A 15,049-nucleotide genomic window follows, 5' to 3' on the forward strand; every position below is an offset into this window, starting at 1 on the left:
GTATGTTTATATCAGTTATGCAAAGACAAACTACCTCCTCCTCACAAATGCTCACAGTGGCACACGCACACACCAGGGGTTTCCCCTTTGAAACATGAGGTGAGGCAGCCTCAATATTGTAATCACTATTTGAAAACTGATTTACTACCTTCAATGTAAAAATCTATTAGAAACATATTGGCAGAATTGGTGCATTTTGCAACACAATCAAGGTTTTAAATGTCCAAAAAATATTAACTGACCTTTAACATATTGCATCATCAGATTTCCTGCAGAGGCAACACTGACTGACACACACACCTCCTCAACTGTCCAAATATCTAGTTTAAATAATGCTGCCAGTCTGATAGCAAAGGGAGAATGATAGAACAATGAAGCAGTGTATGAATAAATTTCACTCCATGTCATGCCATGTTAGGCTTTCAGACAGTGACACACAGAAACTGAGGGATTCTCCCCAGCCAAAGCTTTCAAGCCTCCTCTTTTATTCAGCAGACAGACATGAAGCTGGCAGTTTAATCCACACTGCTGGTCTCAGAATAATCATTAAATGGTTTCAGTGATGCAATGCAGGCTTGGGCCAGGCAACAGTCCCTTGGAGTACAAATAAAAAGCTTGGACAATATATATCAGAAGTCACGCTGGTCGAGATTTTGAAATCAAACACAAACAATTTGACGGCCAGTGCAACAAAGAGCATCGGCTCGGGTTTGGAGAAGCAGTGGCTTGTTTAAACTCCTATGCTTCGCTATCTCTGCGGTGAGCTTTGACATGCACATGTGTGAGCACATTACAAGTATTCCAAGAAAATACAAAAAGTACAAAACCTGACTGTGTAAGGAGGCATATCTTGCAGCAAAGTCTGCTAACCTCACTGTCCAACTGTCAGCTGCTGCCTGGCTGCACTAATGTCTGAGACGGTGTGAGGAAACCCTTTTCACACTTGAATTAAAACCAGCACCATGTACCAGGGCACTGCCAAAGTGTTCAAGGTAAGTCTCCTGGAAACTTTCTCGGCCACATGAATCTGAATACTGAATAAAAAAAGCACATTACAATCTGGGGACAAACAATAGTTTCATTAACTTCAGACAGATTCTGATACCAAGTCTGTAGGAATATGTGCGGGATAAGGTACAACATGATCGCCTTAAAGTCACTGAGAGGCATGACATGCTCCTTTTGAAATATGTGTGGCACATGTTTGGCACACAGGCTATATTAAACCCTGTAATCAGTGCTAGTGCTGCTGCACGGCATTGAATCAGAGCAGAGGTGAGCTGTGGGTAAACAAAGGAGAAATCTGTGTCAGAAGGACTTCACCCAGCGCAACTGCTTCTTTCCGGGTTCAACCCGCGTCAGATGAAGCTGTCACCATTATCCTCGTCTGCTCTGCTCTGACACCCCACCCCCCCTCCTCTACTGGCTGTTACAACATTGCACTTTACAATAAACTACAATAGATCCTTAGGCGCCACTTGCTACTGAAAATGCGGGCCCAAATTAAGTGATGTGTTTCTAATCAGCACAATGGCCTGGAAAGACAAAGAAAAACGTGTATTTAAAGCTGAAGCTTTGACAAAAGATGTCCAAGAATATTGTCTGGTGGCTTAAATTATTCAACACAATAAGCTAATTCATTTTTGTAACCACTGGTCCAATTCGTACCGGTCTTAAAGTTCTTGGAGGCCGAACCAAAAAAAGCAAGGACATCGCTTCTGATCATTAACGCGCGTGACAAGATATGATAGAACCCGCTAACTTGACATGTTGCAAAGAAACTTCCTCACAATGCAGCCGGGGCTCACTGTTCATTTGTACCAGCCTATCTTGCCAAACAGGTCAAAGAAGCTCGGTGTGTGACAGGACCAACTCACCAGGGGTCAAACTCGTGAATGATGCTCTCGAAGCGAATGACAGCGAAGAGCCTGGAGCTGAAACCGGCAAGCCAGGCCAGGAACAGGATGGTAAAAGACAGCAAGGACTGCCACCCAGCCGGCTGCGACAGGCCGCCGGACAGACCTCCTCCTCCACCTCCTGCCCCGGCGTTGCTGCCTCTCTCCGCTACCGCCGTGCTGCTGCGCCCGTTCCCCGAGTACGACGCTCCGGAGTTCAGGGAGGATTTGTGTTTGTTGTCGGGAACCGGGTGATGCTCCGCCATATTCTACGTCAGTCCCGTCGTGGCAAGCAAGCGAAACGAGCTATCTGGTATCACACAGGAAAGAAAAGCCCCCCTTTTTCCTTTTCGCTGCCACGCTCCACTTCCGAAACCACTTGCACCACCTTCCCTGTGGACCCCGCACCCTCCAAAACACCGGCTGTGATTACAAACTTTCCAACCTTACTTCCCACCAACCGCAAAACCAGATAAATAATCCCGGGGAGTCACATAGCAGCACGGTTTTGCAGACACATGCGGCTCGAGCAGTTCCTCCTTCCTTCCTTGGAGCTGGATGGAGGGGCGGGAGCTGCGCGTGGAGCAGGAAGAGCTGTCAACCTCTCACAGTGAGACAGGTACAGCCAGGAGGGACACGGCTCCGGGAGAAACCCAATCCCACGGTAGAGCGCGTTTGACAGACAAGCGAAGCGACCAATGACAGACGAGCCGCCTGACCGCTGAAGATGCGCTACCGCGAGAGGAAAGTGAAGATGTCGGGTGACAGACAGCGGGGAGAGCGTATGGCACGCGAACAGCGCAGGTTTCGCTGAATTCACACGAGCCAATGAAATAAATGAATTTCACTGAATGTATTGAATATTCTGACGGAACAAGAGCGATGACAGGAGCGGGGCTTCATGCCAACTTTAGGCCCTGACTGACGCCAGTTAGGCTACTTCTTCACACCAGAGGAACTGAGGTGAAACTCATAATGTAACTTACACATCAAAATTAAGCTATTTGTGGAAACTTGTAAGAAGTTCATGCTGTGAACAACCATGTTTGATTCGCCATTGTTTATGAATGGTTTATAGAGTGCAACCAGTGGCTTTATAAATGGTTAATTAACCATTTAGTAATGCTTAATTGAACAACAATTAAGCCACTAAAGAGATACTCCAGCAAATTTGTATTGCACTTACATAAAGTTCTTCCATCGAACTACACCTGCTAACCAAATCACAGTGTAGCAGGAAGCGTGTAGGCCTATCTACTTGTGTATGATAGGCCATGGCTGTAGGCTATAAAGAGAACTGGATACAGCGCTGGAGGCAACACTTGTTCATTTCTATGAAAGTAAGTCAGTGGCGCATGAAACCAAAATGGTTCAACCACCATGTGTAAAATTGCTCACATGACTGTTGTTTCGGTACTGTGTGGCCCATACAGCAGGTGCACTACAGACTTCCGCTGGCCTGGCTGTGTTGGTTATTTTGGGTTTAGAGCTCTGTTAACCTGAAGGGGCAGTGGTATAATGGTAGTTGTAGACTGATAGGTTATTGAGGGGGAAGTGGGTATACTCTCCTATATTCCAATGGCTTTTTGACTGACAGGTGGGTATGTTGTAAATGACCAGGAAAAAAGGGGGAATACCCCATATACTGTACCTGTGTATATCCTCCACTATACCACTAGAAATGGGGATTAAATTATTCAATCATGCACCTCTTCTAGGCTTTACAATAGTTATCAGACCAGATGAATTAATCTTGATAGTAAAACAAGTCGTTTTGCAGGGTTGTGACACTCAAAAAATGTATCTACTTATTTATAGATGTCCTTTTTGCCATGTAAGTCAAAAGGGAAAAGTCTTTTTAGGTTGCATGGTATCACGTGACTGTGTAATTACACCATTGGGCCACTACAAAAATTAGCTTCAAAGCCCGGTGCACTTCCAGGGGCCTGTGAGAGGCTCATGCTTGTGACAGTGTGAGATATAAACATTTATGGCATCCATCCTCCCTGGCTGAGCTGTAACTTTAGCTTGCTCAGTAGTGCTAGGTGAGCTAACAGTGGATTCATGCTTCCCTCTGTGCTGTGGTATGATTAGCAGGTGTAGTTCAGTAAAGAAGAAAATAGTTCCTACGTTAAACTGCTCACAACAAGCTCTGTGAATTACCGTTAGTAACTTTATCTTAATTTCTGGAAAGAAACATTGCTGTTGAGTTTTTCAAATCTATGTTTTTGGCACTTTGAGCTTCACAAGCCAAATGCCATCTAGTGTCATTATTTTGGAGGGAAGGCAGACATCTCTACAGCCAAGATCTCCAACACTTGGCAACTCACACCAAAACAATCTGGATTCATAAATAGCACTTCAGGCTGACATCAGCTGCATATCTAATAATCTTAAAGGCCTGGTGTACTGCATTCATTTTTTATAGCTTAACTGATATCAGATTTACGTACTTGTAGTAGGTCTTAAAAGCCAGACACAGGAAATGGTTTCATGCTTAGAGTAGTACTCAGGAGCGTATGAGTAATTTTCTTAGCTCTAAAAGTGAGGTCAGTAAGATACGTAGGCTGGCCTTTTACAGTATCACTATGCATTTCTGATTCTGTGGTTTATATCTGTGCAGTTGCTGTCTTTAGATTGGTCAGTGGTTGCATATACATTTTCATATGAAGCACAATGAGTTTAGTTGTAATGAAATGTGCTGTACAAATTGCCTTCCATATATAAAAACAGGTGATGTGAGCAAGGAATGGAAAAAGCGAAAGGACTTTCTGTGGCAAATGTTAACAAAGACAAAATCTCAACTTTTTGTTGAGCAGAATTATCTTGTACACACACAACCCTGCACATGCAAAAAAAACTGTGACAAACTGCAGGAGATATGAGGTGGGAAGTTTAAGGTTGACCTGTATCTTGTTGTATATCTCATATCCCAAACTAAGCTCTACACATGATACGTAAGGTAGCATAGTTAAAGTTGTTCATATGTTTCTGCATAAGTCCACAAAACTAATTAAAGTGCAATAAATGTGAAAAATGTAGTGGTAAAAAAATCCCAATGCAAATGTCCTATCTTTGTATCTTTCACATCTATAACACTGAAACAGAGTTCTGCAAAAAACAGGATAAAAGTTAGAGATCATAGATGATATTTGATGGAAGCATAAACTGAGAACGTAACCCAATATGTTCTCACTCACACTCAGTTTGCATAATGTGGTATAAATGAAAATAACACCAAAGATAGATTGGTTTCATTTTTCACATCAGCTGGGCAACAAATCTGATGATTTTAGAAACTTCTTTCATTAATATGCAGGCCTGAGCCTTAACCTTTAACAGCTTTATCTTCTACCCTTTAACACCACTCCCTATTGAAACCAGAGTCTGAGACCAAAGTGTTAGTTTCCTAATCCCCTGTGGATTTAATTCAACTTTTGCACTGCATACTCTTCAGTGAAAAATCTGAAATAGCTGTCAAGCAGGGCATTGGTGGCTTAGTGGTAGAGTAGGCGCCCCATGCACAAGGCTGTTGCCGCAGCAGCCTGGGTTCAAATCCAGTCTGTAGCACCCTGCTGCATGTCATCACACCCACCCACCTCACCCATCAAAGGCAAAATGGCCAAAAAAATCTTTTAAAAAGAAATAGTTGTCAAACAAAACTAGAAAAAACACACTGGACCTTAAAATATCATTCATGTCATATTTCTGGTGGCACCCAAATGAAAAGGCTGTTAACGTGCTTAGATGAGCATGCCGTGAATCACCATTGTATGATTCCCACATTACATGTTTTAAGGATGGCAGCTATTACAGTAATAAATGAAGTGCTGGAGAGTGACCTTTGCAGCTAATGAGACAAACTTGTTAATTTGTCATTTCATTCATCTGTGCAGTGTGCACTCACACCCTGCGGAATCAAATCTAATCTCTAATCTATTTCACTACTGAAACACATGACGCAGTTTGTGGTGAGCAGCGCTCTTGCTGCCATTGCAGTGGTAAACCATTGATGCACTCAAGTGAAGGTGTGACAAGGCTTTCATGTTTCAGTTGCGTGAGCACTTGTATCCTGTAGAGAATCCACATTTGTGTCAGATTTTAGTATCTACATCCTGTTGAACAAATTCTGTTCAGCCTCACTGATTTTATTGTGTATACATACATTAAATAATGATGCAATTATTTGTGTGTGTTTGTTAGTGTGTATAGTACTGTGCATTTGTTTGGCTAAATGTTATTTTTCCCTATTTCCTTTTTCACATATGTGCATTATTCTTTGTAACAAATGTGAGAGTGAGGACTGTGTAGTTTCTGTGTGTCTTTCTGTGCTCTAGAGTGGTGACATCTGCCTCTCAAACCTGATTGGTGGATCCATGATCATTCTCCATCACAATCACTGCCTTTAACTCAAGAACGTGATCAAGACCCACTTGATAACGTTCCATTTACCCCTTTGGATCATGAAATGTTGTTTTGTCCATTATTACAAGTGATTGATAAGCAAAACACTGTAGGGTCATCATTTTACATCATGATCTCCATTATGAAGCATGGTATATGCACAAGTAGTGGCCTATATGCACAGCATTGCCTTGAGGAAACAAATGGAAAATCGCAATGTGTCTTTAAACCAGCAGTTATGCTTCTTGCACATCCTTGTATGTTTTTTTCACGTGACCAATGCGCTGACGGGAGTGAACAAGGAAGCGGTCCCAAGCAGATTTTTACAGTGGCATGTTGGGGTGGTGAATGGGTCATAAAACACAGGACTTTCCCCAGGGGATGTGTTCGGAACACCCAACCAGTTGCCTTTTCCTAAACCTATCCACAGTAACTTTACTTGCCTAAATCTAACCTCCATAACTTTACGTCAGTTAGCCGATGTAACTTTACATTAAGGACATAACATTATTTGTGGGGGGGCTAATTTGTAGGATATCTGTTCTATGAGGATACATTGGTAGGATTTAGTGACATCTAGCGGTAAAATTGCATATGGCTACCAACTGAAACTTCTCCTGTATGCTAGGCATGTTGGAGAACTACAGTGGCCGATGCAAAACCATGAATGGCTCTGTCAAGAGCCAGTGTTTGATTTGTCCATTCTGGGCCACTGTAGAAACCAATACGGTCTCACTCCAAAGTCATTGAACACCGGCACTTGGTCAGTGACTTCTAGCATCAGACAGCGACAAAAAAAGCCATTCTTTCACGTCAGCATGATACGTGGCTGGTCACCATTATTGTTTAAATAACGCATGCTAGCATCAGGGGGAACTGTGGCGGGACAACAGCATAAGTTAGGGGAGTGCAAGTCTGAGTAGTGTGGGTAGGAGAGGTGGTAGATGGGTCAACAACAACCGACTTTCACCCTGGAGGCTGGTGTTTGCTTCCCATATGATTGTAAAGCCAAACCCTGTTCTTTTTCCTAAACCCAACCACATGCATGTGTCAGCTAAACGAAACCATGTGTGTTGTTGAGGGGAAAAAAACTCAGTTCAAGGCGTAGTGCGTTTATTTTGAAAGAGACTGTATGCAAACTGTACATTTCCTGTAAAAATGGAAGTGTATTTTGAAATCAGACAATGCATGTAACAGGCTGAACTTGACATGGCGTCCCAGGACATCAACAACCAATGCACCTGGGTACCTTGCACCTCATATGTCGACATGACCAAATACCGATATGTGAAGAGGCTGAAGTGAGAATGTGTTGTAGAAACAACATGGCTGACTTTGTGGAAGAGGACCCACTCCATATGTAGAGATAAACAGCTCATTTGAAGGTAACGAAAACACAACTGTTCTTATTTTTAGCTTATAATAAACAAATGAAAATGTAGTTATGAATATTAAATTCCATTCCTGCCAATATGTCCCTCTAAATCCCACACACTGGACCTTTAAGGCTTCTCTCACATTGTGCCACTTGTGGCTCCGCTTCCTTAAATGGTATTCCCACCCTGAAATGCAACATTAAAGCCACTTCAGAGTGTTTGATGTTACTACATAAATAAATATAGTATATATGTTACCTTGTGAGGATCAAAAAGACTTTCTGTTGCCTCAGATGTTAAGCAGCACAGGATATGTACCCAGGGTCCAATTTTTTGCTTGCATGCACCATAACTCTGTAATGCAGTACCATTTGCAGCCAAGTTAAAAAAAAAATCTGTATGAAAACTCTGAAAGTATCAAAGCAAGAAATGTTATCTGAATTGTAAATGTGTAAAGAATGCCGAGATTTATCTTAGTTTGTAGAAATGAATTTTGGGAAGACATTCTTTAAGGTACATATCTGAGGGGAAAGTACCTACTGCTTATTGAATCTGCACGAGGTACAGGAGTTAAGGTGCTCAGAGAGGTTGTGTTTTTTTAAATACTTTTGGGCCATTTTAAGATTCAACACTCTGTAAGGCTGTACAGACATCAGAGATTGTCTTTTGTGTGTAGGACCATCGATAAGACTACTGTCCTCTGCAAGAGGTGTGGAAGATGCACAGGCTGGCTCGACTCTGACAGACCTCACACTGAATACATTTGGTTTTCCTGATCTGTTCATCAGCTGGATTCGTACACATGATGCCCCTAACATGCACCAGCTGGCAAAAATGCAAATAATGTGAAATAAATTGACTTAGAATAGAGTAGAACTGAAAATAGAGAATTCATGGATGGGCACATTTAATCAAATCCCCTAGTTTTGAGAGGATTGTTACTGTCTTTGCTCAGGTGATATCATACAGCTGACAATGCAAAGACAGTTATATTAAGGCCTGATTCATTCATGTGGAAGCATATGGACTTAACGATCTTACGGATCTGATCTCACTCAAAACACGAGTACATTAACTCATGTTTCTTTGTCCCCATGAGGCAGACTCAGCTGCACTGGCTATTGCTTCATTAGATAAAACGTACTGGAAAAGACTCAGCATCAGTGCTTTTAAAGAAAGTTAACAGACACAAGCTGTTTTTTTTTTCTCTTGCTACACCACACTTGATATGTAGAAATAGGTTTTATTGGTTTGCGCTCAAAGAAATAGCTCCTCAGTTTAATGTATTTTTATTATGTGGCAAATTTACATGTGAAATATTTAGATTGATATAGCTATAACTTATCATGTTTGTTAGGTCAGAAGTAAGTCAGACTTACAGAGTTAGATTACATTGGCCTAATGTGATCTCCTAGAAATTTAAAATATTTATATTACAAAGACCAAATGTAATTTTGTAGTAATCTGATACTAATTAGAACTGAATGTATTTGTCATCATGTAAAATATACCAGAATTATATTGCTCAAATATATTTTACTTTTGTCTGTATTACACTGTCTTATAGTTGTTTGCATGTGTAGCAGGGGGACGCTAGGACCCAGGCAAAATTTGGCCAGTCAAGGTGAGAACACCTGAACTGTGAAGAGGCTCATGGAGCACAGGTGTGTGAGCCTCATTTTTGATCTACAGTCACTCCTGTGCACATGCTTGCCTGGTGAGCCAAACAAACTTTGTGTCTCAAATAAAATTAAATGACTGGTAAGGTAGTGTAGGGGTGCAAATGCTCCCCGAGTTATACGTTTTTGATGTGAATACTGAATTTGTTGTATGTTTTATTTCAAAAATGATTGAATGATAAAATTGAGTCTGCCAGCAACTTACTGTCTCTTTTTGCAAAGGGTCCTAACAGTCCAGGAGTAGTGGCAGGAGAAAGGTCTGAATGTTTTTAATATTAAACAATGTTTGCCTGTGGTAAGACTAAGATTAACGTGTTGTGTTCAATTTGCAGGCAAAGTGCTGGTTGCCATTTATTTTTAAATAATACTTAAGGTTAATAATTCTAATTGTTTTACCTGTATTCTAGTAAATTGATGTATGGTTTTATCTTTTAGTGCTGACGTTGGCCTGTACACACTGGACAGTTTCCAAATTTGACAACAAACAGTGAAGTGATGTGCAGTATCAAGGAGTTTTTACTCAGTAGAGCCATACTTTTACCATGCCACAAACAAATGCATAATTACTGTGGCCTCACAGTGGACCAGATCAGATTTAATTTGTTTACTGATAGCTTCAGCCGTGCAGAGTTGTGTTACTGCTAAAGAAACATGTTCTGCTGCTGTGTTAAAAGAGAGCTCTGTTAGCCATGTCATTGCAGAATAATGCATACAGTATAGAGTGTGGTAGGAATGGTGTTTATTTGTAGGCCAACACAGACGTTAAACAGGAACTACACCTATTACCAAAATTCATACATGTTATTCCTGGTCGAAGACAGTGCAAAAACATTAGTAAACAAGAACAACTCTCTTGCATATCCAAAAACTAAAGTGCTAAAACTCAAAGTTGTGATGTGACATCACAAGTCTGAGACTTACTCTAGTTTCTGGTTTTGAAACAGAGTAGCTCTTGTTCATAAATACTGATTGAACTTTCCTGGACCATGGAAATGACATATATAGAATGTAATGCAGTAAGGCTCTGAGGCATTCGGTATTACATTCAAATATGTTTTTCACCTCTAGATCAACTTCTCTTATTGAATGTAACCTCTGCCGAGTCAACACACCTGTAGGCATGATTTACTCTTCCCTCCTCCTTTGTGTCTTCTGTTTGGGGAAGTAACTTCTTTAAATGTACATGTGGCACCTATTCACTGATTCACTATTACCTTTCGTTACTGTTTTCTGGACAATTATCCTTGTATAGTTACATGGCATTGTTTCTCAAAGCTTTCTCACTTGTTAATAAACATTTCCTTGGTGCAAACTTTTTTCAGAACATTTTTCACAAATTATGCTTTTAAAAATGTGGGGGACAAAATCAGCCATTTCAAACAGTGCTGGAAACATTCCCAGTATAAATGACACCTATGGATGTATAATAATATATCAGTCACGGGGAACATTTTTCAATAACAACTGCTTTTACTTTTGATATTTAAAGCACATTTAGCTGATGATACTCCTGTACTCATACTACTGGATTTTAAAGGACCTTTACTTGTAACAGAGTTTTTTTTGTACTTTTACATAGGTAAAGGATCTGAGTAATTCTTCCACCTCTATATGAACCATACACTTGTCATAGCATTCCTGTGTGTCCCTGCAGGAAATTAGTGAGGGTGTTGAATAAACATGAGATGTTATATTACTTATACATGCCCAAATATCATATGAAAGATTTATAATGTTTACTGAGGTTGGTTTTTTCACTCTGTCAATTAAAATGGATGTGGGATCTGAATTTCACCAGAAAATGAACAGGGATATATGGTTTAAATAAAGAGTCATGTAATTTTTGTCGATAAAAAAATCTGTTAAGACTATTTATTGTAATCTTTACTATTAGGTGGTTACTTATGTTCAGATTATTCGTCCACTGTAATGGACAGGTACAAAATAAATTTAGGTTTTGGCCAGATTCCATATAACTGGGCTCTGAAAAGGTAAAAAATGTAAAGCTATGAATTTGAGTGCCACCCTGACACAGTGGTGTTAAATTGAGAATGAGAATCCAGCAGTGGAGGTATGATTATCTGGTCTACTTGAGAATTTAATGTGCAGAACTGAGGGGAGCGAAATCACACACTAAATCTAAGGATAAAACAGTCAGAGGTGTAGTGCCTGTTGTGTCAGCAGAAAAGAAAAAACAACTCAACAGAGGCACATCAACAGGCACAGTCAAATCTATAAGGCAGGGATAGTTTTAGGCAGGTGCAACAAAGGTGCCTGGGAGCTATCAGGTCTGGTAACAGGGCAACTTTTATGCCACCCTCAAGTCTTCATTGGGGGAAAGAAAAATGGCTGCAGCCAGATGAGCTAAAGCAGACCTCAAGGTAAAGAGTGGTAAGAGGTAAACTGGGAGGGTGTAGAGAGGAAGAGAAGAATAGAAGTGACAGTCAGAGCCTGAAGGCAGATCCTCGACAAATGATGTCATAGTTCCCCTGCAGGCCCCACTCTGAACAAACTTCATTCATCAATCCATGGCCACTATCATTATGGAAAATCCAGTAAAAAAGCCACTGAGAGAAAAGGCACTCCATACTCATCTGTGTAGATATAGACTTGCGTAGAACTGCTGTTAAATTATTAACAGTGGTATGTTGTCATAAAGGCATCATGATAAGCGATTTGAATAGAGTGCGGTCTGACAAGAGAAAGTCAATTTTTTGCTACAGTGCCAACACACCTTCAGAGGATTATTAGTACTGCTGCTGCTCCAGTTGACCTTGACAGTCGCATGTTTGTCCATGCTGAACAGGTCTGTGAGTGGCATTCCTCTGAGCAGCTGAAGGAGCTGATGGACCTTGAGCTGAGAAACGGAAGAGTCCAAGATCCCGCAGTGCTGCAGAGAGACCATCAGACCAGACTTTAATGAACTAAGATCAGAGTTGGTTCAAGGAGACAAACTCAAGAAGTGTCTCCAAAAGTGGTGCTCAACTGAATGTAGCAGCAACAGCTTGGTGCAGTGTGGTCCTGGTATCCCTGTGGCAGTGTAAGGGATTGTTTAATGACCCCTGGTCCTACTGCCCTACTTAAATATGTACCAATAACTCTACACGGGCAAATGGGGCCTGCAGACTGGTCTCAAACAATTCATATAGTATCAGAAATAGATGGAAGGAACAAAAGGCCCCAGAACTGAAAGAATGGGTTAGTGTCATAGTGGAAACAGTGGCGATCAGGAGGAAGGGTTGTCTCCCTGGGAGTGATTATGGACCTGTATTAAAATGGAAGAAAGGACAAAATAGATATCTCCTCTGTGACTATGTGATCCTGTAGCAGGGCTCAAGCTGTATGTACAACATGTTTTCCCTGTTTTTCTGTTGTTTGTTTTTTATTTTCCTCCCAGATCTATTCATTTATTTGTGTATTTTTACTGGATTTATGTACTGCAGTCAGCCCACATAATATAATGTAGAATTGTATGCCTCCGCAAACCAGTCAAGATGTGCTCACAGTTTACATCCATGCCTGTGAAAACACTGATGCTTCATACACACCTTTCTCCCAACAGCACAGAAGTTCTATACAAGCTGCACAGTTTCAAGGTAGAGACCCAAGATTAGTGTCACCAATTTAGTATCTGACCAAACGTCTCTTCTTCTACTCCTGAGATATGACATTGAGTAATGGCAAGAAAGGTGTTTTTGCAGCACAGTATGATGTCAGAGTTAAGCTGACCTTTGACCTCATGGATATAAAATGTCATCATTTCATCAAAATATTCTATTAGACACGTGCATGAAATTTTGTCATAATTGCCATATGGTTTGTTACGTCACAGTGGTCTCTGACCTTCTACCTCCAAATTCTAATCAGTTCCCTCTTGAGTCTAAGTGGACATTTGTGCAAAGTTAAGGCTCTTATTTTCTTATTTTGAAATGAATGATAACAGAGAAGTAAAATCAAACATTGACTGAAGAAGTGACTGCAAGGTGTTAAATCATAAGATCAAATCACAAGTGAACAAATAATTATTGTCTTCATTTATTCATTCAATCTTGAGGGCTATGTTAATCAAATATTGGTCAAATTGTGTGCAGAACTTGAATGGTGTAAAGAGTATATGGCTGTCAGCTCTTAGGTTTTTTCAGTCAGGCTCAATTTATGCAATTCTAAGACTGTTTAGGGACCCCAGTCTTTGAAGACAAAATCTAATCAGTTCAGTCTTGAGTCCAAGTGGACGTTTGTGCCAAATTAAAAGAAATTCCCTCAAACCGTTTTAGAGATTTCACGTTCATGGGAATGGTTTGGACGGACAGATGGACCGACAGACAGGCGCACGGACAGCCTTGAGGACATCAAGCCTCCGGCTACGGCTATCACAGGCATGGAGGCATAAAAATGAACCATTTGTTCTGCTATCTTTGAAAGAATGATATATGTAGATAATAATATGTATGCAAGGTACTAATTCTTTCAAAACAAAAATTAAAATTAAATTAAATAAAAAGGACCAAAGGTAATGTTGTTGTAGGCTGTCATGTGTTAGATAACACAACCATAGTGTTATCTAACAGACAGTCATTGATATTTGCACTGTTGCCAGGCAACTACTCACCCTCAGAGGCAAACAACAATTCATCTCAACTTCTTCTAGGAAGAGATCCAATACTGCCACCATAACCGTAACTAGGAAACTAGTATTAAAAGATATTGGACTGATCTCCAGCTGACATTCACCTGATAGTTACCTGTTCTGAGTCTGTTCTGTGTCATCTCTGCAGCCCATCCTAATATTGCTTCAGCCAGCTGTATGCAAGGGATGGAGCATAATTCCATGGTGGTGAGCTTCACTGCAGAGTGACTGAGTCACGCAACTCAATGCAATATGCAGGAAGTAATTCTTGTAAATGTGTTAAATCAAAGTTTAAAAATCACACAAACAGCATAAAGTTGTGGACATGTGATTTCCATCAGATGTTTACATCTCTGCTGCTATGACAGCCTGTGCTTTATTGTCTGCTAATCATTTTATCCAACTTAGTATGTGATATGTGCAGGGTCCTCAGCATCAGTGTACCTTTTTTTTTAACACAACACCTGTGTGCAGCTTTCCTCTCAGCCAGGTATCCTCACTGCCCAGACATTCTCTGGTGCTCCAAGACTTTGTCTTCACATCCAAGGATGTAGGCCAACATCCCCAAAGTAAAAGAAAATTAAATATAAGGAAAGAATGATGATCTAATGCTAACAGTCAGTCCATCCTGGGTACAACCTTTAGTCCTGGAAATGCAGTTCACCTTCATGCGTTCATTAATAAGTGGTAATCACAGCCAGAACATGGTACAGCATTGAGCGCCAAGGGAAGCCTGCCTATGATGCCAAATGAACTGGATGACTGCATTTAAACATGTCAAGTTATATTTCCAGGAACTACTTTCTCTAAAATGAATCAGAGAAACATGTGTCTTTGTGTCCTTGCAGAGTAGAGACTGCCAATGCTGCTTTGCGTGACCTAAGTTGGATTTTTAAGAATATTTAACCCACAAAATGACCATTTGTATATCATTTACTCACTGTGTGTTGTGTTGAATTCAAAGAAATATTTGTTTGTCTTGCATGTCTCCACAGTGAAGGTGAACATTATTCATGAACTTAAGCCATTGGGGTCCACATTTAACAAGAGCAAAACTATATCAAAACA

General features: G+C 40.7%; 1 protein-coding gene across 1 annotated transcript in view; it reads right to left on the reverse strand.

Annotated features, from left to right (window-relative positions):
• LOC117265913 (dolichyl-diphosphooligosaccharide--protein glycosyltransferase subunit STT3B-like) overlaps positions 1 to 2,365 on the reverse strand; it is a 72,655-nt gene extending 70,290 nt beyond the window's left edge. Inside the window, exon 1 of the mRNA XM_033640725.2 lies at positions 1,878 to 2,365. Coding sequence (XP_033496616.1) covers positions 1,878 to 2,161 — 284 coding nt within the window. The 5' untranslated portion in view covers positions 2,162 to 2,365. The remainder of the gene's footprint in view (positions 1 to 1,877) is intronic.
• Between the last annotated feature and the right edge of the window lie 12,684 nt (positions 2,366 to 15,049).

Source organism: Epinephelus lanceolatus, chromosome 10, assembly GCF_041903045.1.
Source record: "Epinephelus lanceolatus isolate andai-2023 chromosome 10, ASM4190304v1, whole genome shotgun sequence".
NCBI lineage: Eukaryota > Metazoa > Chordata > Actinopteri > Perciformes > Serranidae > Epinephelus > Epinephelus lanceolatus.